Source organism: Procambarus clarkii, chromosome 81 (assembly GCF_040958095.1).
Source record: "Procambarus clarkii isolate CNS0578487 chromosome 81, FALCON_Pclarkii_2.0, whole genome shotgun sequence".
NCBI classification, from domain to species: domain Eukaryota; kingdom Metazoa; phylum Arthropoda; class Malacostraca; order Decapoda; family Cambaridae; genus Procambarus; species Procambarus clarkii.
The window spans coordinates 17,569,540-17,596,359 of NC_091230.1; the positions used below are offsets into that span (position 1 = coordinate 17,569,540).

The window sequence follows — 26,820 nt, forward strand, 5'->3', positions numbered from 1 at the left end:
GACCTACTTCCGGCACCCGTGTCTGGTGGTGGTGGTGGTGGTGGTGGTGGTGGGGACAATGGGAGGGTGGTAATGATTGTGGTCGACTGGTTGGTGCTGGTACTGGTGTTGGTAGTAGGCCAGATGCTGCTAGTGGCGCTTTGTTAACACTGATAGATTGATTAGAGCCTCTTTTTTGTTAACTTTTCTGACGGTCGAGTTCTCTGGCATACCTGCCTTTCTGACGGTCGAGTTCTCTGGCATATCTGCCTTTGAAAGTTGTGGATGGAGGTGGCTTCCATGACTTCCTTTATGGTGTTGCTCGTGAGGACCACCCGCGTACAACTTATACTTATGTCCTGGCCTATTTTCTCACAATGTAAAGGGTTTTTCTTCACCTTGTTTATTTACTTTAGTATTTTGTATGGTGGGATCATATCTTCTCTAGGGTTGTGAGATTTAGTTCCCTTAACCTATCCTCATAGCTGAACACTTTTAGTACTAGCACTAATCTTGTTGCAAAACTCAGCACTTTCGCAAATTTGGTTTTGTGTTTCAAAAGGTGTGGGCTCCAGGGGAGTGCTGCATATTCCAGTAGTGGTCTAACAAAGGTTGTGTAGATTGCCTTAAAAAAATCGTTATTTATGTTTTTAAATTACGTTCCAGAGTTTCCAATATGCTGGTAATGTTACCTTGTTTATGTGTGCCTAGGGTGTTAGTGTTTGAATTATTTCCACTCCTAAACATGGTTTTCTTTCTGATTCATGTAGCTGGCGTCCCTTATGATGTAGGTCTCCTGTCTCCTTTCGCCCTTCCCCCATTTTCATTGCTTAAACTTACTGGGATTGAATTCTAGAGAGATAGTGGTAGTGGTTAGTGTTGGTGGGATAGTGGTGGGATAGTGGTGATGATGGGGTAGTGTTGGTGGTGGGGTAGTGTTGGTAGTGGGGTAGAAAATATGGGTCAAGTACACCTAGTGCCGCCCCCCCCCCAGCCTCCCCTACCACCCAACAGTCATGCGACAGGGGATAGCCAACAGTCCCTACCCCCCCCCCTTTCCCTTCATGACCCACCCCCTCCACTACTGACGTAACAACCAAGAGATAAAGATAGGAAGGAATTAAGGATATACCAATGAACACGCTGCTGTTTTCTTGAATACAAACAGTCCTGAAGATCTAAATTTGTCATAATAACATTAAAATCATAAAGTAATGGAGACCTGAGTGAGGGCGACCACATTGGGGCTCATAATGTTATCTGAACCTTCTCACCAGCCCGACACAAGGATGGTCACACTGATCTTGGTTATCTTGTCTTCAGATGATTTCGGGGCTTTAGTGTCCCCGCGGCCCGGTCCTCGACCAGGCCTCCACCCCCAGGAAGCAGCCCGTGACAGCTGACTAACTCCCAGGTACCTATTTACTGCTAGGTATCAGGGGCATTCAAGGTGAAAGAAACTTTGCCCATTTGTTTCTGCCTCGTGCGGGAATCGAACCCGCGCCACAGAATTAGGAGTCCTGCGCGCTATCCACCAGGCTACGAGGTCCGATACGAGGCTGATACTCATAATAGTATTCTGAACCTTCGCCACAACTAATCTTAATCCACATAATATTATCCTGAACCTTCATCACCTCCAGGTGGAATAAGTCGCAGAAATTTGGCCTTTTATGACACTGTGAGTATGGTGCTAATAATGGTAGATCATATTCTTAAAAGAAAGCATTTGTTGTATATATCCAACTCACATGTGTGAGTTGGATACTCTGGATCATTTAGCCAGCAACACACCACAAGCCTAGCCTTCGGAGTCACACATACAAATGTTTCACAACACACGGATATACAAACACTACAAAAAGTTTGATATACTTTGTGATTTATAGTAAGGAAAATAAGTAATCGCAAGATGCAAATAAATGTGTATAAATATTCTTTTTATAGACTCACAAGGTAGCCAGTGAGCACTGAACCTTGACCGTGAGTCCGGCTGTGGTGGCGATGGTAAAGGTGGTACTGACGTAGTTTGTGGTCTTGGTAGAGGTGGTGGGGTACGCTGTAGATGAACTGATGGCGGGGTATGGTGTCGAGGTAGTGGTGGTGGGGGTACGATCGTCAAGGAACTGATGGCGGGGTATGGTGTCGAGGTAGTGGTGGTGGGGGTACGATCGTCAAGGAACTGATGGTGGGGTATGCTGTCGAGGTAGTGGTGGTGGGGGTACGATCGTCAAGGAACTGATGGTGGGGTATGCTGTCGAGGTAGTGGTGGTGGGGGTACGATCGTCAAGGAACTGATGGTGGGGTATGCTGTCGAGGTAGTGGTGGTGGGGGTACGATCGTCAAGGAACTGATGGTGGGGTATGGTGTCGAGGTAGTGGTGGTGGGGGTACGATCGTCAAGGAACTGATGGTGGGGTATGCTGTCGAGGTAGTAGGAAACTGGCGTGGTGGTATGCTGATCACGCACAACATACATATATGAAGATCCCCGTGGCCTAGTTCCTTCCCCCGTGACCATGAACATTGTAAATCATCACATATATTTTTTGCTCGTCACAGCCTACCGTAGTGTCGTGTTTAGGGAAGTACACTTGACTGTTGAAAGTTATGTGACCTAATTTGGGGCATATTGATTTTATTGGTGCTTCCTGAATGAATCTAGAGTATATATGAGGTGTACCGTAGATTCCTGTGTCAACAGCACCGCGACGAATAGCAATACACATTTATTCAACACTTTCAGATGTTTTCGAGAATATTGTCGTATTCTGATAGCCTAGTCATGCTAAGACGCCATTCAAACATTACAGCAAGAAAAAAAAGATTAGCTTACGAGAAAATTAACTTAATTCCTGAAGATCAGGTTATATATTAACTAATATGTGAAAAGAATTTATGAACTTTTCCTATAAACTCCTCAAGCTAAGAAGAGTCGGAAAAAATGGCTTCTGGAAAACAAGTTTGACGGGAAATGTTTATTTGGGGTTGGAGCTCCACCCCTACCCCAGGGACGCAGGCCTATCATCATGCTCCATCTTCAACTTGTCAACAGCTGTCTTGCATGTGTTCAACACGTATTCAAGCGCTCCTGTAGCGGGTACAGCAGTTCTGAGTAACGTTGGATCAACGTTGATTCATATTAATGTCATTTTTCCAAGATTTGAGAATTAGAAGAGATGTTTAGGTCCCCTCCAATACAGTTTTTATGTTCTTTTCTCCTACCCGCCCCCCCCCCCCTTCCTTTTACTACCTGAATACCTAAGGGACTCCATTGGGATTTATGATCCCAAATTCGCGGCGGAGCCGGCCAGTGGGACAAAACATGTCTCCGAATTGTGCAAGCTCCCCATGCCGGGGACTATCTGTTGACTGTCCCTAATTTCGCCTTAGGCACCCGCCTGGATCATCGGGCCCTAAGTATTGGTGTTGCCCTGGACCTTGCCACCCCCTATCTCCACTGAACACCTGTGTATCTGTGGCTAGACATGGGCAGACTAATACGGCAGCCATGGTCTCATCTGTCGTTGGTCACCGGGAAAGATTGTCAGACAATGAAGCAGTCAATGACATCATCAAGAGAAGTTTGGTGTCTGGAGAGTTCTTCACGATAGAACTCTCCAGACACCAAACAGAGCACCTTGAAAGAAACCAACGTCGTCTATGCCTTCACATGCCCACTTGGGGGCTATCAGCCCCAAAGATCTCAGTATATAGGCTAGACAACAACGTTTCTTTCTAGGCGATTAACAATGAACAAACAGGGCTTCATCAAGGAGCATATAATCTCCTAACACAACCAGACTATCACCAGAGAAATCTTAGCAAGCAACACAGAAATTATCGATAGATAGATAAGAAACAGGAGGCTCGGCATCAGATATATATATATATATATATATATATATATATATATATATATATATATATATATATATATATATATATATATATATATATATATATATAAATTATAGGCAGCGCGCTAGTTTGTGGTGCTGCCTTTTGGTAAAAAAAAAAAACGTTGTCTATATTACTATATGTTCTAATTTTATGTAAATTTCTATCCACCCAGATAAATAGTGACTATCCATTCAAACAGAACAACTGCTTGTCACACTGGCATGATTCTATTTTTTCTCATTTGAACAAAGTTGCAGCCTATGATACAGTATAGACACTTGAAGCAGGGTTAAGATTCTATATAATTTAGCATATCAGTTTTTCTTCTATTATAGCTGATTGAGAACATATTGTTCCAGTTCAGGATCGAGTAGGGGCTCTCAGAGGAGCAATATGGACATCAAACTACCTTGACGAAGGCGAGCAAGATTTCTCTCATTATTGAATCACTTCCTGGTGTTACGCTGGTCCTCACGTTAGACCTATAGTCCGCCACGGAAACGAACCAATATTTTCTTCCGGGTTGTGTTATGTAATGTCACTTTAATCTCGCTAAAATGACACATGAAAAGAAAACACTAACGTCCGTATCATAATAAACTGATGGCGTCGTTCACATGACCTGAATACCGCCCGTGGTACAATTCTAAATTTCACTACTACAAGTACTAACCTCGCTCCTGCTCACCGCAAGGACCAGGGATAGACAAGATCAAGGGTGCAACTCCATCCTCGCTGATAATATAGTGAGTACTGAGGCATGGAATACCTTGGCCCCCTCTTGAAGGACTTTTACACTCTAGGTGGGCCAGAATAGTTGCCACCACACCTTGGGTCCACTGAATGAGTGGTATAATGGTTTGAAATGTACAGGTAATTATTTTTTTTTAATTTGTATCTGTATAGACTTAGAATGTGTCTTCGTTGCTCTCAGCTGGAAGCCGTGCAATAATGAACATGAGGCTTCGCTGCTTCCAGCATGAGGCTACAGTGCTCTCTGCACGAGACCACAGATTTCTTCTAAGAGGTTACGGGAACTGGTAACACTTCACTATGATGATACTAAGCTGCCAGGTGCAGGTGCCACAGTGCATTGTCATGTATTTCAGAATAATCAAAAATAAAAGACAAGAGTTTGAGATTTATATTGCTGAACTTCTGCCGTTCACTCTTCTTAAATTTGAAAAACAAATTAATAGATATCTTGCTACCAATTGGCATCACCAGATGACTGAATTAACAAGACAATTTATATTTTTTGAAACTCTCATCCACTCTTCTCATTACTGAAATGGTAATAACTTCAACCTGTCCTCTTAAAAATAACGTCGCTTTTGGCCGTTTATCAGTATGGCCGAAAGTGGACGTAATTTGAAAATGAAAATAAAATTGGGATTTTTTTTTTTTTTAACAACAGTAAGTTAAGGGTCCTCTGGTAGGTTAGATGGACAGGAAATTCTCATAAAGTTTCAAAACTTTATGAAAAACGTTAATTGAAAGTTTCCTCTCCTAACCTTTCCGAGTAGGCCGGACGACTCAAACAAAAAACGGGACAATACGTCACTTTTGTGAGTCGATTTCATTTCAAATTACGCTCACTTTTGGCCATAGCGCGCATACGAGCGAAAAGCGACGTTATTTTTAAGAGGGCCACCAGATGGAGTTACTGGTGTTACTCAATTAAATTCTTAATACGCTCGATAATGTTGAGGGCTTCATGCAGCCCTCCTCAACCCCTAAACTGTGCAGTCCCTCCTCATAAACAAAAGCCAAATTCTCATTAATCTAGCTGCCAAACAACTTGTTTATGAATGAAAAACGGTGAACACAAGACTCACAACTGATGTATGGACTTTTCTCGCAACCCGTCCTCAGACCAAGTCTATTCCATCCAGCGGTCGACCCCAAAGACGCATTCATCAATTTTAACATGTTCATTCAAAATAGGAATTTTCTCAAATATAAATTAATATTGTTATATATTAGCGTCCTGTGCATATGTAGGCATTGATTTGGTTAGGTTAGGTTAGGTGTTTAGGTTCTGTTGGCGATTATTTGTATTTGTAGTACGTGGGTGAAGCATTTACAGCGTTGTGGTTCGAACAAAATTCGTCAGTGAAGCACTTGTTCCGGAAGTGTTCGAACGTCAGCAGTTGTGAGTCGTGTGTAAACCGTTTTTCATTCATAAACAAGGGGGGTTTGGAGGGTGCATGAATGGACTTTGGGTCTTTGTTTAAAAGACGGGCTGTTTCTCGAGCAGTGCTTCGCTGACGTCCTCTGGTCGAATCGCAAGTCTGCAAATGCTTCACCCAAGTACTACAAACAAATAATCGCCAACAAAATCTAGATACCTAACTATGCATAGAATTTTCTTGTATAATAATATTCATTTATATATGAGAACAAACCTATTTGTATTGCACATTATGTTAAATTTGATGACTCCGGGAACGGCCGCTACGTAGCAAGCTGAATCCACCAACTGAGGACGAGTTGGTGGATTCGGATTATATGTAAAATACTGAATTATGTAGAGTTTATTGTTATTATTTGAATAATACATTGGAAACTGGACAGCGTTTTAATGAAGGGATTTCTACATATTCCAATGGGATTTGGAGCATATGATTGTTGCCGCCAGAGGCGGCTAGTTTATTGTGCACCCCATACTCATCCGGGGAGTGGAGCAGTTGACCCAGGTCCGTGTCCGTGACTGGAGCCGGAGGCAGTCAGAGCGGGGGCGGCCTAGCCTCCACACTCACCACCAAACAATATATTACTTGCGAAAGTGTCACCAGTGAAGCGTTTTGCGTGTGTTAACCGGTTCTTCTCGTGACGGACGATTAGTACCAACTGTGGGGGGAGTCAGTGCATGGATAGTGACATGTATGCTTGTTGTAGTGACAACAACGACGTTAAATAACACTTGGGGAGGGTTACTCGCCGCCCTCTTCAGAGCATCACCGTCGTGATGGACAGCTCCTCTACCCCGAGGTAATATTTATCGCTCACTGTAGTGAAAAGTTCCACCACTAGCCTTTTGTATGTGTATTGACCGATGATGTTTATCTAAATTGGCAAGCATATATAATATAGAATTATTGAAGTATATGTGACATTCGTATGTGTTTGTACATATCTCGGTATGTGTTGACCTAATTTTGTTGTACACCTATGCACTTTTGTTTTTAATTTAGTGTGATTCACAAGGTGTGGATTCCAGGCTGGTGCTGCTTATTCCAGTATTGGTTTAACATATACATGTAAATTGCCTTTAGTCTTTATTTCGATTTTAAATGACGTTCTAATGTCTATCAGCATGTTCGTATGTTGCTAATACTTCACTGATTGAGTGTAACTGGAGAATGTTTGAAGTATATACACTCCAAAATCTTTTTCTCTTTCCGATTCCTGTCGTCAGATTATAATTATGCTGGTGTCAGTCTTCTGGTCTTTCTCCCAGAAAGTAATTTTTTGCAGTCCTCTATTTTTCCAATCTTCGCCTTTGCGTCATCTGCAAACATGTGTGTGTGCTCGGGTTGCAATGGGGGCAGTAGCGAGGGGAGTGAGAGATTGTGCGAGAAGGGAAGAGGAAGGCCGAGTGGGGGAGAAGGGGAAGCTGTGAAAGTAGTGGGAGGGAAGCGGAGAGAGAGAGGGGTGAGGGACGGTAAGATTGCAGCATTCTTTAACCCCTATACCTTCCCACTCGCCAAAATAAATTAATATTAATCAACAAATGCAAGGAAATACAAGATTCCAACTATGCCGTGTGCTTGAAATAGTCAGCAACGCGGAGGCGAGCTTCAGGGTACAAACACAGCCTCACCCCCCAACTGTTTTTCTCGCAAATATTTCATGTCGACGTCAGTTATACAAATTATTTGCATTTTTTTTCGGTTTAATGCAATGTTTGTTGCATTTGTTCATATTTTTAAATAAATATATTTTAATACCATGGGATAATATTGGTAATGAAAGTTAATGGTTTGATTGGATGAGGTTTGTATTGCTGTGTGAACTTTTTTTTTTTACTAAATGTAAATATAATCTTTATCAATTTACAAGAGAAAATACTACATTTATATATTTGTTTTTCTCGGTAAACCAATTGTTCATATCCCAGAGCATGAACCATAAATCTAAATGTTACACTTGATCCTGCCTCTCAAGAACTTCAAAATTTTGTCTACCGAGTAACCCTCCTGCCTGCCTATCCACACACAAAAAATGTAATTAGAAAGTAGCATTATTATTTTATTTTTTATTTTCTTGCATTTTATGTCAATATGGAAAATTAAGTCATTAAATCCACTCTAATGCTTGGTCCACATAAAGCTTTAAGAGTCTGTAATCCAGTTTACAAGAAAAACTTTCTGCTTACAGAAATACAATGCTTGTTATTCTCAATTTCAGTATATTGGTCACACCTATTGTTGTTCTTAATGCCCAACATCAACAACCTATTATTTGTAAGGAAGGTCTCATGAATATAGCGATTCAATAATTCAAGTTGTTTTGGGGCAATAAATTTAACATGAAGATTTGCCTATATTACCCGCCAGTTAGTGGGTATGCCTCCTCTACTCTAGAAACTATATGTGGGAGCAGAACAGCATACAGGTGTTTATTGTTCATCGTTAAAAACCTTCAATATTACAAATCCGCCTGAGAACATAGCTTGCTGTGTGAAAACTGGTCAGATATCAACAGTATTGACGAACCACGTAATAGTCCTTCATCTTGGGCTGGTTAATGTAAGAATTGTTGCCGACATAACTGTCCTTGTAGATATCTTAACCTTGGATAAATAACATCCTCACATGCCGGTAGTAAGGTATAAGAGTTTTGGTATGTGTCCCCACAATTGCGTATTCATTTGTATGTACATGTGAAGTTGTTCATTCTTTTTCTATAGCAGTCGGCCGGCGGTAGGGTTCACACACAGGCATACTGAAAGATTGGTTTAACAAGCAGTTACCGTTTTCAGCACGGGGGTTGGTGTATAACACTGAATCAATCGCCCGTGGAACACATTAACAAAATAACGTCAGTGACCTATGTAAGAATTCTTCAGTATAGTGTACACCAGAAATACAAATTCAGTGTTAATCAAATGAGTGGCTATTGTAGAGTTTAACTCCTGTGCAGATTCATTAAAATAGGTGCTGGGAAGAGGAGGCTGAAGGCAAGGTATCAGATAGAGAAGAAACCCGACAAGAATCGCGAAGAAAGCCTCTGAGCATCGATATAAACCGAACCAGTCCCCCCCCCCCCCCCCGTAGCCTAGCTACTCTGAACGGATGTCATCGGATGTGTTTGCTAGCTTTCCGAACATAAGAACTGCCATTAGAAATCTGCTTCAGGACTTGATCATACATATACAAGACATACATCAAACAAATTCTGTTATTACAGCACTAACATGGCGTCCTTATCTGGTTAAACATCATAAAACGAAGCTGAAGAGAAAGCCTAAAGGCTGATTAGCCATCAGCCTATTCCCAGAGCTGAAAAAAAGACTGAAGTAATCCTCGAGTCACGAAGTTAAAGTCAGGAGGAAGATTACCACACGCATTTCTCAGTATAGACAAGGCCGACAATGACTACAGTTAGTAAAGGTAGCCGAGCAAGGGGACAGGCAGAAGCAGGGTTGCCAAAGGTGCCAGACACAATATATATAAATAAAAATGTAAAAGTTCGTTTGTTCAAAATCGCGAATCTCCAAAAGTTCTTCACCGATTGCTATAAAATTTTGACACAACGTTCCATTCGAATACGCGCGCGTTTTTATATACATACTATATACATGCCACACCTGTGACAGGTAAAAACACTTTTTTAACAGCGCCATCTGTTGGACGTAAAAGCAACACATGCTGTAATCTCCGAAAGTTCTTTACCGATTGCTTTGAAATTTTGACACAACGTTCCATTCCAATACGTGCGTTTTTATATACCTACTATATAGATGCCACACCTGTGACAGGTAAAAACACAGCGCTGTTTTTCAAAAACAGTGCCATCTGTTGCACTTAAAGCAACACACGCTATACTAAATGTTACATTCCATTTCAATGTTTCCAATTGCATTGATAAATTGAATTTTCATAGATTTTGATTTATTTTCTTTTTTATTTAATTATTTTGTGGCATTGCATTGGAATTGAGCTGTGTTGTTTACCATACCGTTCATTTCGTGAGTATAATTATTTTTTATTTTTTTTCATTTCGTTTTTTAACTGTTCTTATTTTTCAGTGATGGGAACATCAGATCATTTGATGTTCCCATTTTTCTGATGGAGACATCAGATCATTTGGGAACGCATCAGACGAGGGAGTGGGAAATAGTGGGGAGGACGAGGGGACGGGAGGGGGGGGATGGTGGAGAAGACGAGGGGAGGGGGGGGGGAATGGTGGGGAGGAAGAGATGACGGGGGAGTAGGGGATGGTGGGGAGGAAGAGATGACGGGGGAGTAGGGGATGGTGGGGAGGAAGAGATGACGGGGGAGTAGGGGATGGTGGGGAGGACGAAGGGACGGGGGAATGGGGAATGGTTGGGAGGACGAGGGGGACGGCGGAGTGAGGAATAGAAGGGAGGGCGAGGGGACAGGGGAGGGGCTGAGCCACAGCAATGCGTGGCCGGGTACAGCTAATAATAATAGTATTTTTCAGTGTCATGAGTAGTCAATAAAGAGAAATACACTATGAATTGAAATTAATACTGTACGTAGCTTTTAATGTACATAATAATGAACGCTAATGAACTTTAGCGCCTGTATTCTAGTCGAAAGTTAAGAGGCTGGTACCAAAGAGCTGAAGCTCAATTAGAAGAGTAAACATCCTGACACGTGTGCACATCTGGCAAGCACACGCACACATATACAAGGGAGCACACGCACACATATACAAGGGAGCACACGCACACATATACAAGGGAGCACACGCACACATATACAAGGGAGCACACGCACACATATACAAGGGAGCACACGAACACATATACAAGGGAGCACACGCACACATATACAAGGGAGCACACGCACACATATACAAGGGAGCACACGCACACATATACAAGGGAGCACACGCACACATATACAAGGGAGCACACGCACACATATACAAGGGAGCACACGCACACATATACAAGGGAGCACACGCTCACATATACAAGGGAGCACACGCACACATATACAAGGGAGCACACGCACACATATACAAGGGAGCACACGCACACATATACAAGGGAGCACACGCACACATATACAAGGGAGCACACGCACACATATACAAGGGAGCACACGCACACATATACAAGGGAGCACACGCACACATATACAAGGAAGCACACGCACACATATACAAGGGAGCACACGGACACACATACAAGGGAGCACACGGACACACATACAAGGGAGCACACGGACACACATACAAGGAAGCACACGCACACATATACAAGGGAGCACACGCACACATATACAAGGGAGCACACGCACACATATACAAGGGAGCACACGCACACATATACAAGGGAGCACACGCACACATATACAAGGAAGCACACGCACACATATACAAGGGAGCACACGCACACATATACAAGGAAGCACACGCACACATATACAAGGAAGCACACGCACACATTTACGAACACGTTACAGCTCGAACACATGTTCAACACCAATATAGAGATAACATCCACTGTAATTATCTTGAGTTCTCTTGTTCCTGTTCCAATCTTGCTAACATTATCCCGTCGGTCCGCGGTCACCTTGTGCTTCTAGTCTTATCTAAATGTCTCGCCGTCAGAATGTATGACATCTTGGCCGAGGACAAGATCACAGTGTCAATGTCAACAAGTGATCCCTCCCCTCCCTCCCTTCCTTTAATGCAAGTATCCCGCTCCGCGATCTCAACCAATCAGATCTTCGGTCGAGAGTGAAAGTGGGCTGTCATTGGCCAGTGTCTGGGAATTCCTTAATTACCAGACCAGCCTTCTGCGTTGAATATTCATCACGTAAAAGATTAGATAAATCTTCCCTCCCCCCCCCCCCCGATGAGGTGGATGAATACCTCCTGCCCATTGTTGGAAACTGACCCTGTAACACCATGTTGGAGAGGGCGTCCTCGTGGGTGTTAGTGGCTCAGAGGACGTCCTCGTGGGTGTTAGTGGCACAGAGGACGTCCTCGTGGGTATTAGTGGCACAGAGGACGTCCTCGTGGGTGTTAGTGGCACAGAGGACGTCCTCGTGGGTGTTAGTGGCACAGAGGACGTCCTCGTGGGTGTTAGGGGCTCAGAGGACGTCCTCGTGGGTGTTAGGGGCTCAGAGGACGTCCTCGTGGGTGTTAGTGGCACAGAGGACGTCCTCGTGGGTGTTAGGGGCTCAGAGGACGTCCTCGTGGGTGTTAGGGGCTCAGACGACATCCTGGTGGGTGTTAGTGGCACAGAGAGGGCGTCCTCGTGGGTGTTAGTGGCTCAGAGAGGGCGTCCTCGTGGGTGTTAGTGGCTCAGAGAGGGCGTCCTCGTGGGTGTTAGTGGCTCAGAGAGGGCGTCCTCGTGGGTGTTAGTGGCTCAGAGAGGGCGTCCTCGTGGGTGTTAGTGGCTCAGAGAGGGCGTCCTCGTGGGTGTTAGTGGCTCAGAGAGGGCGTCCTCGTGGGTGTTAGTGGCTCAGAGAGGGCGTCCTCGTGGGTGTTAGTGGCTCAGAGAGCAACACGAGGGACGCGGAAGCCTACACTACCAGTAAGCTTTCACAAACGGGGGCAGGAGCGCATCAAAGCAAACCTGACATGGTTGAGGCCACCTTCTTATTGGGGTGTGCGAGGCTTCCACCCCCCTGACTAATTGTCGCTCTCATTAGCTACACCACGACTGGTAGAACAACCAATACCACCACCACCAGCCTCACAACCACCATCACCACCACCTCCACTCCCACCACCATCACCACCACACACGCCTATCACCAGCAGTAGCCTTGTGTGACAGTTGAGTGTTTTCTCTGATCCCAGAGGCCAAGGTTCTCCTTCTGTGACCATAACGTCTATATTGACACTCTGGTTGTGAGGGGGTGGGGGTGGATGGTGAGGAAGGGGGGTAGATGGAGTGGGCGAAAGTCAGGAAGGGCAGGATGAGGACGAAATGAAGGGGGAGTGTGGAGGGAAGGGCGAGAAGGGGTGCATGCTTGATAATGTCCCATCCGTCGACAGCTTGGGACAGGGAGGATAGCGTACACACACACCCGTTTTACCTGGATAGTGACAAGTGTAGTGAAGGCGGGGCTCTCCCTACGCCCACTGGCCTATACACTCCTGTGGGCGATGACGAGGAAGTGGCGTCATAGTGATCAACGCAGTGGAAATTGGACAGGAACAGAGGAACAGGAAGAAAACTGTCTATGAAGGAAGCTTATAGAAAGTTGAGGAAGTGAGTGAGTGAGAGGGAGGTGACGGAGGGAGAGAGGCAAGGAAACACAGTAGATGAGAGGTCATGGGAACTAGAGAGAGAGGAACAACGCTGGGAACTATCAAGTGAAGGCAACTACAATATACTTCTTCACTTTTTAATATTCAACTATGAGGAAATACGAGGCATCGTCTTTTTTTATCAAACCAGGTTAGGTGTCGAGATGCTTGCACGTGAAAGCTGTCGGTGAAGAGAGCCCCGGGGTGGGAGTCCTTGTGTGTGACTGTCTCATGGTCGCAGGTGACATATGTGTTGTATTAATCCCTTGAACCTGTCCTGCCCCCGTCCTCTTGCTTTGTCACATTCTCCACGCACTTTTTTCCCGCCCAGCCACACTCCGTCTGGGTGTGACCTTGTCGGCTGTCTCCAACGGAGGTCAGGAGTCTACAAGAGAGCAGTACAGGTACTCAGTGCCCTCCTGACCGTCCCAAAGAATAGGTGTGTGCTGTTGCGTGTCCTACGGCCAGCTCCAGGACCTAGCCCCCCACATCTCTCGCGTTCTCTGGACGTCCATCACTCGCCTGTATCAAACCGACTTCTCTGGCCGAGCATATACTTTGAGAACTTCCCCAGGAATTCCCTCGTCGCATCCTTTTATCATCCGGTACAGTAGGATTACCTAGATCTTCCGCGATCATCCTATTCCGCCTCAGTGACAGAAGGATTCAGGAAAGATCTGTGGCTCACTCAGAGGGCTGGCCCTCCCAACCTGGAGGAGCGGACCACGCTGTGGTGTCGGAAACATTCGTCCTCAGTTTTTGCCTTCGTCACCCCTAAATTTGTCCGTTTTACGTGCTTTATGATTGCCATGCTAATTGTAAAGTTTTAAAGTGACCAGAGTTAATCCTTAAGTGTTGGACGATCCCATTTTATCCTCTATCATTTTGCAATTAGATTTGATTAATTTTTGTATCAAAATACTTTCTAATAGTTTTAGACCTTGAAGATAAGTTTCAGTACCGTATATGGGAGCAAATTCAAACAGGTTCACACACGCCTGCAAGAAACACTGCCAAAAAGCTTAAGATATTCTGCAGAAAAGGAGGAACAAAACCGCCTCCAGGACGTGAAGAGAGGAAGTGTGTGTTGAACGAGGCTCCTCCACGTGCAGTGTCGGTGATCGTCGTGTGAGAACGTCGTTTACGCTAAACGAGAACCCGTGAAACTCGTTTTTTAAGTGTATTTGAGACGACAGCTCGTGTTGGTGATTAGTACAACATTTTGTCGGGAGGGAAATAACCGTATGAAAGCTACACGGTTCTTGTAAGATTATCTGCAGTGTCTCGTCTGTTTGACGACAACCATTACCTCCTCGCGGGAAACTAGCCACTCCACGCAACAAGTTTCCCAAGGAAGGTCTTAAGAAGCAGTGTTACGAAGCAAGGTTCGTCACCCTTGACCATTGTCTTGGCACGAAGCCTTCTGCTTGGAAAGCTTATGTGTCGCTTGTTAAAAATATAATTAAAAACAAATGACGCAGAGATAAAAAGTTAAATAATTAAGTTGTTGAAGATTTAAAAACTCTCTACCTCGAAAATCTGATTTGAAGAAAAAGAATCTAAATTGATTGGTATTGAGTATATACAAAGCCGAAGAAAAGTCTTCAATTTCCACAATAATATTTATATTTGAAAATTTGCTGAAAGTGGAATATCTAAATTCTCCTATAATACTTCGCCTAATTATATAATTAAGTTAAAAAATATTACATCAACAAAAATAATATAGTGTTTTAAAATTTGATTTCCACTGACCTCTCAGATCAGCAAGTGTACTCCGTCTGTCAGTCAGTCATTACCACTCTGTCATTAGTCATTACCCACAAGACACCTGGTGATCTTGGCAAGCTGGTGACACTAGCAGCACCTCTGCTGTTTCTAGCAGCACCTCTGCTGTTTCTAGCAGCACCTCTGCTGTTTCTAGCAGCACCTCTGCTGTTTCTAGCAGCACCTCTGCTGTTTCTAGCAGCACCTCTGCTGTTTCTAGCAGCCGGTTTTGTGACCCTGGCGCTGTACTGTCTCTGGCGCCCTCCGCTCCTCTTCCTGAAGTACGCATCACCGTTCCGGGTTTTGTTCACACTGATGGGAAGGCATTTCAGAGAACCTCCAGTATACAGTGTGCTGGCAAGAATTCATTTAACGAATAGAGAATAAAATTTAAGTATATATAATGAACTTATGAGCAAGAGACATACAATATCGTCTATCAAACTATATAAGGAACATGATAACCATTGCAGTATATATCCTATATGATATACGGTTTCAGTGACCAAAGAAAACGGTCCCTTGATTATATATACAAGCCTTCTAGCAAGGAACTAATTTATTTGTACAGTATTATGATTCTGTATAAAAATTGATAAACTCATTTTGTTTGGACACGTTTCCAAAGAAAGTCTTTCAGTTTCCCTACAACTGTTTGCAGGCATTATATTATCTCATTTCTATTCAATAAACTTGTGAAAAATTGTTTAATATCTGAATATTTAAACAATATAAAAATATTTCAGCATTCATATGGAAGTGTTGTGAAGACTGTACTGTCTAAATATATAGTTTATCATCAAGTAAAAAACTTTTTGTATCGCATATATTTTTATGCCAGAGCGACGCCCAGCTTTGTGACAGGCAAATCATTGCTTGAAGGTCGTAGCAGCTTTCATATTGACACGTAACGACTAGTGCCTTGCATGAATGTGTAAACAGCTAGTTGGAGGTCATTAACAAGCCGTGGTCGCGGTTAGTGCACGCGACGCCGTATCAGCGACTACCCTACTTTTTCGTGAGTCCCCTATTGATTGCCACCAGGATAAAGAGGTCAGTAGTCCACAGTCTTAGCCCTCCCTTCCTCCAACCCCCACTGGTCGATACTAGCACCTTTCTCGTCTACCTCATTCTCCAGCTCTTAATTATTTTCTTGTCGAAGTGCATTATGTACTAAAGGCTGTAAAGACTGAACAGTATTACATTGCCAATATTTATTTATTGTGTTAGATTAGTGTGAAGTAAATAATGCTTGCGTGCATGTCAACTGAAAAGTCATCAGACTTGGTACCGACTTGTGTGTCCGAATCTAAACTCTGAATCTAATCCAAGGTGAAAAGGGATATTATCAAGTAAGAGAAAGCAATATTACTTGCGAGTGTTTGACGCAGGGAGAGGTAACAGCAACACAAATTGCTTGTGGGTTATCGAGCGGCCGGACGAGGATCAATTGACCTGGAGTTAAGGTGGCGTCACAGGGGTCAAGCAAGGCGTATCTAGGACAAGCCGCAGGTCGTGTGGGATCAATCAGCACGGACCCTGTGCTCCTGACGGAGGCCCCAGTCAGTCTTCTCTCAACTGATCAGCGACATAAAGTCGTCGGGAGTTCTGATTATATTAATCAATGTGACAAGGGATCACCACTAATCTAGTCTATAAAGCTTTACTTATCTTGTAAAGTACGAAGAAATATAACCAACAAGAGCTCTTGTAGTGGCTTTTAATCTACCACATCCTTAAATAATGTAGATAGTAGCAGCCACGACATCTACCAATTTCACGAATTCTAGTCCGTATTGGAAGCTATTTCAAACGTCACTCTGTTTATTAGAAGATATTCCAAAGCTTACTTCATTCATAGAAGACGATTCCACCCAGTCACTCACAACGACAGAAGATCATTTTCAAATTGTTTCGATAAGTGCCAAAACTCTTCAGTCGGTTTGGCCTAGAGAAGACAACTATTGACGGAATTCATCTAGCTGCGCGAGCATCACCACTAGCCGGTTTCATCCACAAGAAAAATCATTTGGATACCATCTGTAACTAGTTAGGTCATCAAATATATTCATTCGCCGGATACCTGTTTCAAGGTGTTTCCTGTAAACGAAAAATACGTTCATCACCCACCTACTCCCAGTGGCACTAAACCTCATCCAGACTTATTCACGGGCGACATCCATCACGTTGCATCCACAGAAGACATAATCTTTCATCCAGACAAGATACCTTTCGAGCCTCTTCCACCTGCCCCTCCCCTCCCTGGGGACCAGAGTCAGGTTGAATCACTCTACTGGTCACTCACTGGTGTGTGAGCAGAGGACTGTCAATCGCTAATTATAATACAGAGATTTAATACTTAATTAGTTGCAGCTCACACTATCTCCGCATAGTTGCACGAGAGAGCAAACAAGAATTCCTCATCTCTTTCAAGATCCCATCCTGATTTTAAATAATATATTACCCAAAAATTCGCGTAACATTCCAATTTTATTAATATTATTGCCGAGAGTTAATAATTACAAAGGATCCGCGGAGGAATCCCTCGCACAGATTGCGTGGGGCCGTGCTGGAGCGTGGGACAGCGGCGTAAATCCGAGGAGAATCCCTCGTGGCAAGACGTCCTGTGTTGTCACGCATCCCACGACCTATATAAGACTAGCAGGGGGTGTGGCTGCCCACTCAGGTCACGGCTGCCCCAGGCAACGGTCCTCCTGCAAGCTTCAGGCACCAGGCTACTCCTAAACCAGCTGTGTGACCCCTCAGTTGTTCAAACTTTGCTGAGATCTGCAAAATAAAAATCGTCCGAACAGTACAACCAGTGCCTTTTATATATTAGATTATATAACAAAGACAAAACTAATTTTCTTAATTTGGCAAATACAAAAATTTAATGTTTTATAGAACTATATATTTTCACATAGAAATTGGATTCTAAGAGGTAATCGGCAGCGTTATATAACAGTGAATTGCGTACAGTATCTTGAGTGACGGTGACAGCGTGAAAGTGATACAGGACAGAGCAAGACCTGACGTGCTGTGAGCAGCACCTCGCATCAACAGTCGAGGAGTCGACGGTGTTCGGATTAAAAACAAGAAAAATAATTTATTTGAAGAATATCTAACGAGAAAATTGGACAATTGACATTTATATGCAGCAATTGTGTTAAATACAGTAAATTAATAATAATACATACATAATACAAAGGACCACAAGCCACACATGGTTTACCTGGCATGACCTTGGCCATTCATAGTGGTGAGAGTGGTCTAAATCCGTGTAAGGCGTCAAGGGGGTGCCCTAACCCCCCCCTCCATTCCTAGGCTCCTCCAGACGGCAAAACAAACACACACACGCACCTCCCTCACCGCCACCGGCAGCCACCTCCACCTTGCTGACTACGCGAGAGCTGGGGCGGGGGACGACGAGGTGAGCCACAGCCGAACACCTCAGTCCAACGTTTGCCCCCACGGCCAGGGGTTGTGGCTCAGTGTCGGGGCCAACCCACAACGTTTATCAAACGTTCCCACCATTCAAGGACTACCACCACGTGGGGTGTTTGTATACTGTCGCGTGGGCCATTAACTGCGGCGTGCGTGTGTGAGAGATACGGTGTACACTACTAACAAGATTTATCAAGTTGTTATATTTATGACTGAAAGCCAAAGAATAGTTTGTATGTATTTATATTTATAGACGACGGGATCGTCAACTTGTTATAGCTATTGGTGTTTTATACTGCACGTTGATAGTACAAATTTTTGGGGTTGATTTTCGAAGGAAAGAGAGTCGAAGGAACGATATCTTGTGGCCCGTTGTAGAGAGTTGGTATTGAAACTCCTTGTTATTACCAGGGTCGGGTCAGGAGGCGCACACAACACTTGTCTCAAGTCATTCTGACAGCTCTCAGAAGCGAGAGTAGGAATTAGAATTGACGGGGCCAGAGGACTATAGTTCTTAAATTGGACGTCACAGGTTGTTTGCGCCGGCAAGATGGTACTACAGAACCTCAAGCTGTACCGCCTCCAGAGGCTAAACACCTTTCAGCGTCTGAACTTCATGGCCATACAGGATCCAATCCCCGAACACAAAGAAAGGTAGGTACTGCTAATTATTGTTCATTTGAAATTGAAATTTGTATTAGGATATTAGTTTGTATCTGCTAATTCAATATCTTAATTTGCAGTCAATATATATTAATCCATAGCCTAATATATATTTGTTATCTTCGTGTTTAACTTTAAACGTCGGCTGATATCTGTGTGTTGGTAACAGTAAGATTTGATCGGCAATGGTTATCATTGATAGGAATTTCTTGATCATTTGCCGCACGTGTCTTAGTCAATACGTTTTTATCAGTTTTCTTATTTTAACACCGTAAAGATTGAAGTGATTTAGTGCTTTACCACTGAGCCACGGGGCCAAGTTCTTCAGACATCTTCAGTTGACTGAAATAACTATTAGTAGCATATGGTTGTTTGATAAATATAATACACGGGAAATTAATAGCCTGTATGAATACATAAATTTGCATCTGTTAAAATAAATGCTAGGCTTGCTGGGTTCCTGGCTCATGTTCGCTGTACGAGGCAACGCAACCTCTAAACTATAGAAACTCCTGTTTATTGTTTTCACTGCACTTATAATTTGTGATGTGTGTATATGTATGTATTAACACGATGTACTGAACGGGGTGAGAATAGCTTGAGCTACCTCATCCCTTTGTGTGTATTTTACCTCAGTAAACTTGTTTCAATTTCAATATAATCTGGCATGTACTGCGTAACTAGTCTAGTTAAATAGCCATGGTATTAGTAATCTTCTCATGGGTCATGATGTTGTCTGTCCTCGGGACAGTGGGTAAATACCCACATCCCTGCCCTACTCAACCACGGGCGTGGTCAGGTTGTACTGAGGCGTTTTTACTAGGCTTGATTTTTACTTATCAAACCGTGTGGATCGCTAGGTTAGGCAGTGTCAGGTTCGGTTAGATAAGGTAGGATGGCAGGCCAATGTGAGAAGGAATCCACAACATTTTTGTATTTACCCTCTTGCTAAGTATTCTTATATATCTATGTCTAGCTTCCAAGACGAGCACGTTATTACTTGAATGCAAACTGTTTATTGCTCGTAGTGAAGAAAGGTTGTAAGTTGACGCCCTTGCTAAGGTTGCAGTAAATAAAGACAGTATTGAACGGAATCTTCAGTTATCAAATAGGTCTCTTAAAAGTGTCATTAGACGAGAACTCCTGGATGGATTTGAAGAAAGTAGAAAGGTCCCTCTGTAATGCTTTTTGCGCTACCGCTCACAGGATGGGTATGGGGTGCACAATAAAATAGCCGCCTCCTGCGGCAACAATCAAAATCAGGTAGGATGGGTTGTAAAATATTAGTGAATCGTCTAGTATACGATGTGACTTGTATCCTAAAAGGGCGAAGGGATGACCTTAATGTTGCTAACCTTGTCGTGGACAACATTCTGCCAGCATATTAATACCTTGGTAAAGTGTTGGATGTGAAGTACAACGGTCGCTAGGGTTGTGATTTAGTAGTGATGCTTACTCGGGTAGACTAAAACAGAGCCTCTCCTTGGCACTTGAACTGATTTAGTCTTAAATTTGCAATTCTACCGTTACATCCTCGTCTTCTCCCTTACATCTAGACTATGTAATCTTCCACTCGATACTAATTTTCCCTTGATTAGATTTTCATCTTTGCCGTTACTACGGCCACAGGATAATGTTCGGGTGGAATGTCCCCTCCGCCCTCGTCATTTACCTTTAGTATGGAAGCATGCTGGTCATGCTGTTATTGTTATGTTGTATACTTGCATGGTGTAATGGCTGACGCCGTTAATATAGTTCAACTTCAATACACTACAATCCTCCGTAGCCTACCATCTGCATACTGCTACCATCTTTACACTATCTTCCACACTCATCGTTGTCCAAGATGTCATCATTTCGGCAATTACTGCTGTCATTATCAGCAATTCTCCCTGCCACTTTTTCCAAAGTCTTGGAGTACGAACAGGGGAAGAGCGCCTTCCCCTGTTAAGGCGCATGCGTGAGAGCGCGCGCGAGAAGTACTAATCAAGAGACACTAAGAGCCTCCTTATAACCTGCTCCTTTCCACAATTATGTTGCAACGACCTAGGGAATTATTCCCAGGTACCTGGATGGTGGGCTCTCCTCGTGTGCTCCTCTCCTCGATTGGCACAAGGACCATAATTGATGATCATTCATCTTGAAGTAAAATAGAAAATGAAATGACTTTTTATTTCTACCAGTTAAGGAGATTGGTTCAGTCGTATACACTTAAAGTTTTATCATGACTGGAGAACATGATATCGTTCTCCGATCTTTCAACCATTCTGGTTATCTACAACTGAAAGTTCTGTTCTTTACCTGTTATGGTGATATCGATCTAGAATTCTTGATTCTCATGGGTTTGAATCGTTACATATTACCTTTTAATGAACGGATAAGAATGCTGCTTGGTGTATTTCGTTCTTAACTGCGGCTTGTAGGTTATTAAGTGTTGTACGAGTGTTTCTCCTCTAGTGAACTGGAAAAGGCTGAGGTCAAGAGCGGCAAGTTTTTAATGAACCTGTGTGTATGTTTAATTTTTTTTTCTCGTGGTTGTGGATGCTGGTTTGAGATACTAGGCTATACTGGTATATATCGTTATTAGTTTGTAATTAGCTAAAGCTTGTATTGTGATTATCGTCATGTTTAATATAACTTGCAACTTCAGTATATTTAGTATCTAGAGTGCACAAGTCCACCACGGGCTCGCCATATGCCCGTGACACTTGGAACTTTTGTTCAGAGTAGATGAATCTAAATCATCATCTAGAGTGCACTACGAGGCTATTGAAAATGAAATCCATAAACGTTAAATTATTGTTGAACAGTGCAACATTTTCAGGTCCCGACAGGTTAAAATGTTTTCTGGTCCAAACAAAATTGGCAATTATTGGAATGTCCTTCGAGGACATGGTTCCCAGTGGTCTGAATGTCCGGTTTGTAGGGCGATGACACACTTAGGAATGAAGGGGAAGAAAATATCCAGTACATGTGAGTTTATTATTTATACACTACGGTATTGTAGCACGTTCCTCCACTCGTGGGAATAATAATTGATGATCATGGATCTTGAAGTAAAATAGAAAATGAAATGACCTTTTATTTCTACCAGTTAAGGGGATTGGTTCTGCTGTATATATTTAATGTTTTTGCGAGGCATACGTGTCCTAAAATTAGCTGTAGATAAGGCACCCATTTTTATTTAAAAACTTGTTTATATTAGAAACTAGTACTTTAAATTTACTTTACAACGAACCCTATTCACCTTTGTAATAGTGTGAAAAAAAAGAGGCATGATAAGTGTTATGGAAAACTGAGCTTTGCATCGGTAAGACATAAGGTCTGTTTTGCGGAGAAATGAAGAGCTCTCCAGAGCCCTGCCACCCGCCATCCTTAACTAGAAAGTGAATTTGAGGCACAAAGGTCAGACGACGCAGAGTGCCTCCACAGCACCAGAAGTCTGTCTGAAATATTAGGCTGAAGTGTGGAGTAATTACACAAAGCTGCCAAGTATATTGAGATGATGACGGTGGAATCATCTCAAGATAACCTCAAGGAAGTTGTCAGTGAGAATATTTTAAATTTTGGGGGTCTTAATAGCTCAACTTCAACAGGCATCGTACGTAAATAACTAATACTTAATTTATTAATCAGGGTCTAGTTTACTTAGCAGAAATACAATGGTCCAGTTACGTCTTGACTAAGTTCAGAGTTACGTCTTGACTTGGTTCAGTAGCCTCGTGGGGGCGTGAAGTGAATGTTTACTTATTGCCTGTTGTCGTTATCGTAGATCAGGCTGTGTGATGCTTCTTGCTCGGTAGCCTGGTTGGAGTTCAGTAGCCTGGTGCGTGAGAACAGTGTTTGTTCATTGCACGCTGTTTGATTATGAACATTTTAGAGAAATTGACGCCAGGGTGGATTGACTGGGCACAAATCCTTAACTGTTCGCCGCCCGTTCACTCAATAGTAATTGGGGAAAGACTTACCATTAAGGGATGGGAAAGCCCTCGACCTGCTGAATGGAGATTGAAGTATCAACCTGTGTAAAGAAAAGGTATGTATATATGTACACATAGAATGTTGTTTACGGGCTGCTGGGAGGACTACACACGGAGGTCGAGTTGAAATAAGTTTGAGATAAATACTCACAAAGGGATGATGTAGCTCAAACAATTCTCACCCCCGTTACGAAGGTCAACAACAGTGGAAATAGCCAGGATTTGACTACGTTATCTTCCAAGTCCACCCTCCATAACGTTTTCTGTTCCTCAGCCTCGATAGGTTAGGTAGGTTGCTTGGGTTCGTGTGTTGCTGGTAGGGCAAACCTTTATTTTTTTACACTGGCAAATAGAGGAGTTGTGGAGGGGGGGGAACCAACGGCATCCTTATTGTACCTGTTGGTAACGGTTGTGATCGCACCTGTTGTGCTCGGAGTATGTGGGCGACGCTCTCCCTTTCTTGCCGTTACTCCCTTCCCTTCCTCCTGTTACTCCCCCTCCCTCCCTCTCTCTCTTTCCCTCCTGTTACTCCTCTCCCTCTCTTATTACTCTCCTCCCTCCCTCCCTCCTGTTGCTCCCCCTCCCTCCCTCCCTGCTACTCCTCTCCCTCCTCTCATTTCCTACAGGAATGAAGGAGATGCACGTGTAATGTACCCGTCTACCACCGTGTCTCCCAATGTTAGTTATTGTGTATTGAGACGCTCAATACATACGTTGGCGCGTGTGTATTGAGCGTCCACGGTGATCCCACTTGTGGGTTTGCAGTGGCGAGGAATGATGCACATTTAATCGAATGAACCTCACTGTTGCCTGTGAGGAACGAGTTTGTTTCTCATACGTCGTAGAGATTAATGTCTACCATACCATAGTGGACATTATCAGTCTCGGGAGACCTTGGAGTAGCGCTCTCATTGTCGGTCTGAAGTGGCCTCTCCAGGGCGCAAAACCTGGGTAGGTTGATATGGAGAAGCTGTTACCCAAGCAGCAGGTCCCCCGCTCTCCACGGCGCCGAAAGTCTATAGTTAAAGCAAGCGTACCGTACCATACGCTTACTGATACTGTCCGATGGATAATGGTATTCCTGCACTCAGCTCAAACCCCCGCCAGGATCGTTGATAAACTCGGTATTAATTAATGTAGACATGTACACTAGTACTTCTAGTGTACAGGCCTGTACACTAGTACTACTAGTGTACAGACCTACACTTTGATCAGTCATCAAAATGCATGGATCGCGTTACCTTTTAAATTAAATACTAATGATACTGAAAAAAATACTGTACGTTACGAAATACATTGCAGTCACTTGAGTCAAAACATAGCGAAATAGGCTCAAGGTGTTAGACTAATAGAGACTATAGTTTGCTTTGTTTACTAGTCATGGCTATTGTAATTTATGGTAAACACTCTCACTGACCTTGGCTGCTGTGATCTACTCGCCTCACAAGTTGTTGTTTGGGCAAAATTATGACCGTCTAGGGATGGGGGGGGGGGAAGCCCATTACTCCTCCCTACCATGCCACGTGGAGGCGCTGCCCATGTCTTGAGACGGAAGGTGACGCCGAAGTGTCCTCGCCTTGACCCTAATTAAACCTCTACACACACAGCCACTCAACAACCCTTTGCGTTCATGTTGGCGCTCCAGCTGGTAATGTGAGAAAGTGGGAGGAGAGGGGGAAGAGCTCTGCTGCGGGTGCGTGAATGGCGAGTTTCAGCTCCCGTGCCCCGCCTTTCAGTGTCTTGTTGCACCTTTCATAATGTTTCCATTTTTTGACAATTACTAAAGTTGCATTGCACGTAATGGTATTGTTGACAGTTTTGCTATACCAAACATAAGTCTAAGATGGTCAGTTCTTGAGCAAAGTGGTGACGAGTGATTACGATAATTACATAGACGTGTATAAATGACAGGAGACGGTTGACAGGGTCATCTAGCCGTCGACAGCTGTGTGTGGATTCCAGAACTGCTTAAGGACATCAATTAAGAAATATATTGTTGACCATTACAGAGAAATATATATTGGCAGAGGAAAATTCATAGAGACTAATTTTGGGTCTTGAGGGTAAACATGTCGTTATAGCTATAACTTGGGGCATGCGGGGGAGGGCGGGCACTACCGGGCACTTTGGGCACTACAGTGTGTTCCAGGCGGTACTGGGGACTTGTCACCATTGTTCCTTGTACCGATACGCCTCTAGTTCTCTCCCCTCTTCTTCCTCTCCCCCTTGTTATTCATTCTTCTCTTCCCCTTATTCTTCTGTCGTTCGGATTACCCGGCTTTTCCCCTCTCATTGACAGTGTTCTCTCGCTGCCCGTCCAATTCTTACTGTCTCTTTGTACCCTCGTCATTTCTCCCCTCTCTGTTTACCGCCATACTCACCCCTCCCCTTCTCCCTCTCTCATCTTGGTCTCTCTCCTCCCTACTACGAGTCTTCTCTCCTCTTCCTATCGTAAGACTCATCATCGACCTCGTAAGACTCTCATCCGGGACACCCTCAACGATATAATAGCGCCCTCTGGTGACAGATATGGGCGCCGAAATAGCCCCCCTCTTATGGCAGATATCGGCGCCGAAATAGCCCCTTCTGGTGGCAGATATTGGCGCCGAAATAGGCTCCCTCTGGTGGCAGATATTGGCGCTCACAATAGCCCCCTCAGGTGGCAGATCTGATATCGTGTAATGTTGAAACTTGGTGATTGAATTTTAGTTCACGTTTTTGTCTATGGTTCGACGATAATTAGCGCTCACAGGTGGTTACGGCAAGTGTGTGTGAAGCACCAGGAGGCTCCCAGGAGGGGAAGCGTAGCTCGGCTGTGGGAGTCTTGTATGCGTCACCATTTACGCAAAATGTGCGTTATCGACCTGGCTTTATTAAGAAAGGGTGAGCGTAAGGTCCATCCTCCCTTGCAATGGACTGTATACTGATCCTTACCGCCTGGCTGCTACAGGGCTTATAGCCAGGAGGAGGGTGGTTGGGTTGAGAGAATTGCCAGTTAGCATATTACGCAAATGGCATTCTGTACGCAACATTTTATACCAAATGGTTTTTTCTTCTAAAAGACATAAATGTTTGTGATTCCTGTCATTACAAGCGTGTGATAGTGACTCAGAAATGGTCTTCAGAGACCGGGGTTGGACAGTTAAGTCAGGACTCTACAAACTTTTGTGATTTGCATTTTTATTCATTTTGTAATCGAGTATCTAGAGGGGTGAAGGCTGTGCTTGGTGGGGGAAGGATGCTCTCCTATACTCACAAGGGATCTGCTTGCTTACACATCTTGATTTGCTTGAAATGAAGTAGTTTATTTTTTTGTATAAAGTTTGAGCTACGGCTGGGAAATGTGTGTTTACTATTTGTCTGCAGGATCGAGGTGTTATACCTCTTACACCTCACTTTCCTGGCCGTCGGGGGTGTAATATACCGACTTCCGACCTGTTTTCCTCTTCCTATCTGATAAAAGGGCGTTTTCGTTCTTTTATCATCTCTTTCTTCTCGTCTCTCTCTCTTTCTCTCTCTCTCTCTTTCATATATATAATATGATAGAGAGAGCCAGACGGGGCATACGTCAGGTGAGCGTGCACACCTGTGATAACAGTATAATGTATGGTTGCAAGTGA

General features: G+C 43.7%; 1 protein-coding gene across 12 annotated transcripts in view; it reads left to right on the plus strand.

Moving 5' to 3' along the window:
• Evi5 (ecotropic viral integration site 5) overlaps window positions 1-26,820 on the plus strand; it is a 317,622-nt gene that overhangs the window by 9,154 nt on the left and 281,648 nt on the right. For 3 of the 12 annotated variants that reach the window (XM_069315222.1, XM_069315224.1, XM_069315225.1), the window contains exons 1-2: window positions 6,578-6,875; window positions 18,969-19,211. The exons of 5 other annotated variants lie outside the window; for them this stretch is intronic. In XM_069315222.1, the coding sequence (XP_069171323.1) occupies window positions 19,108-19,211 (104 nt within the window). In that variant the 5' untranslated portion in view covers window positions 6,578-6,875; window positions 18,969-19,107. Of the gene's footprint in view, window positions 1-6,577; window positions 6,876-18,413; window positions 19,212-26,820 lie in introns of those variants that run through there. 4 more of the 12 variants (XM_069315226.1, XM_069315227.1, XM_069315228.1 and 1 more) reach the window with 3 other exon arrangements.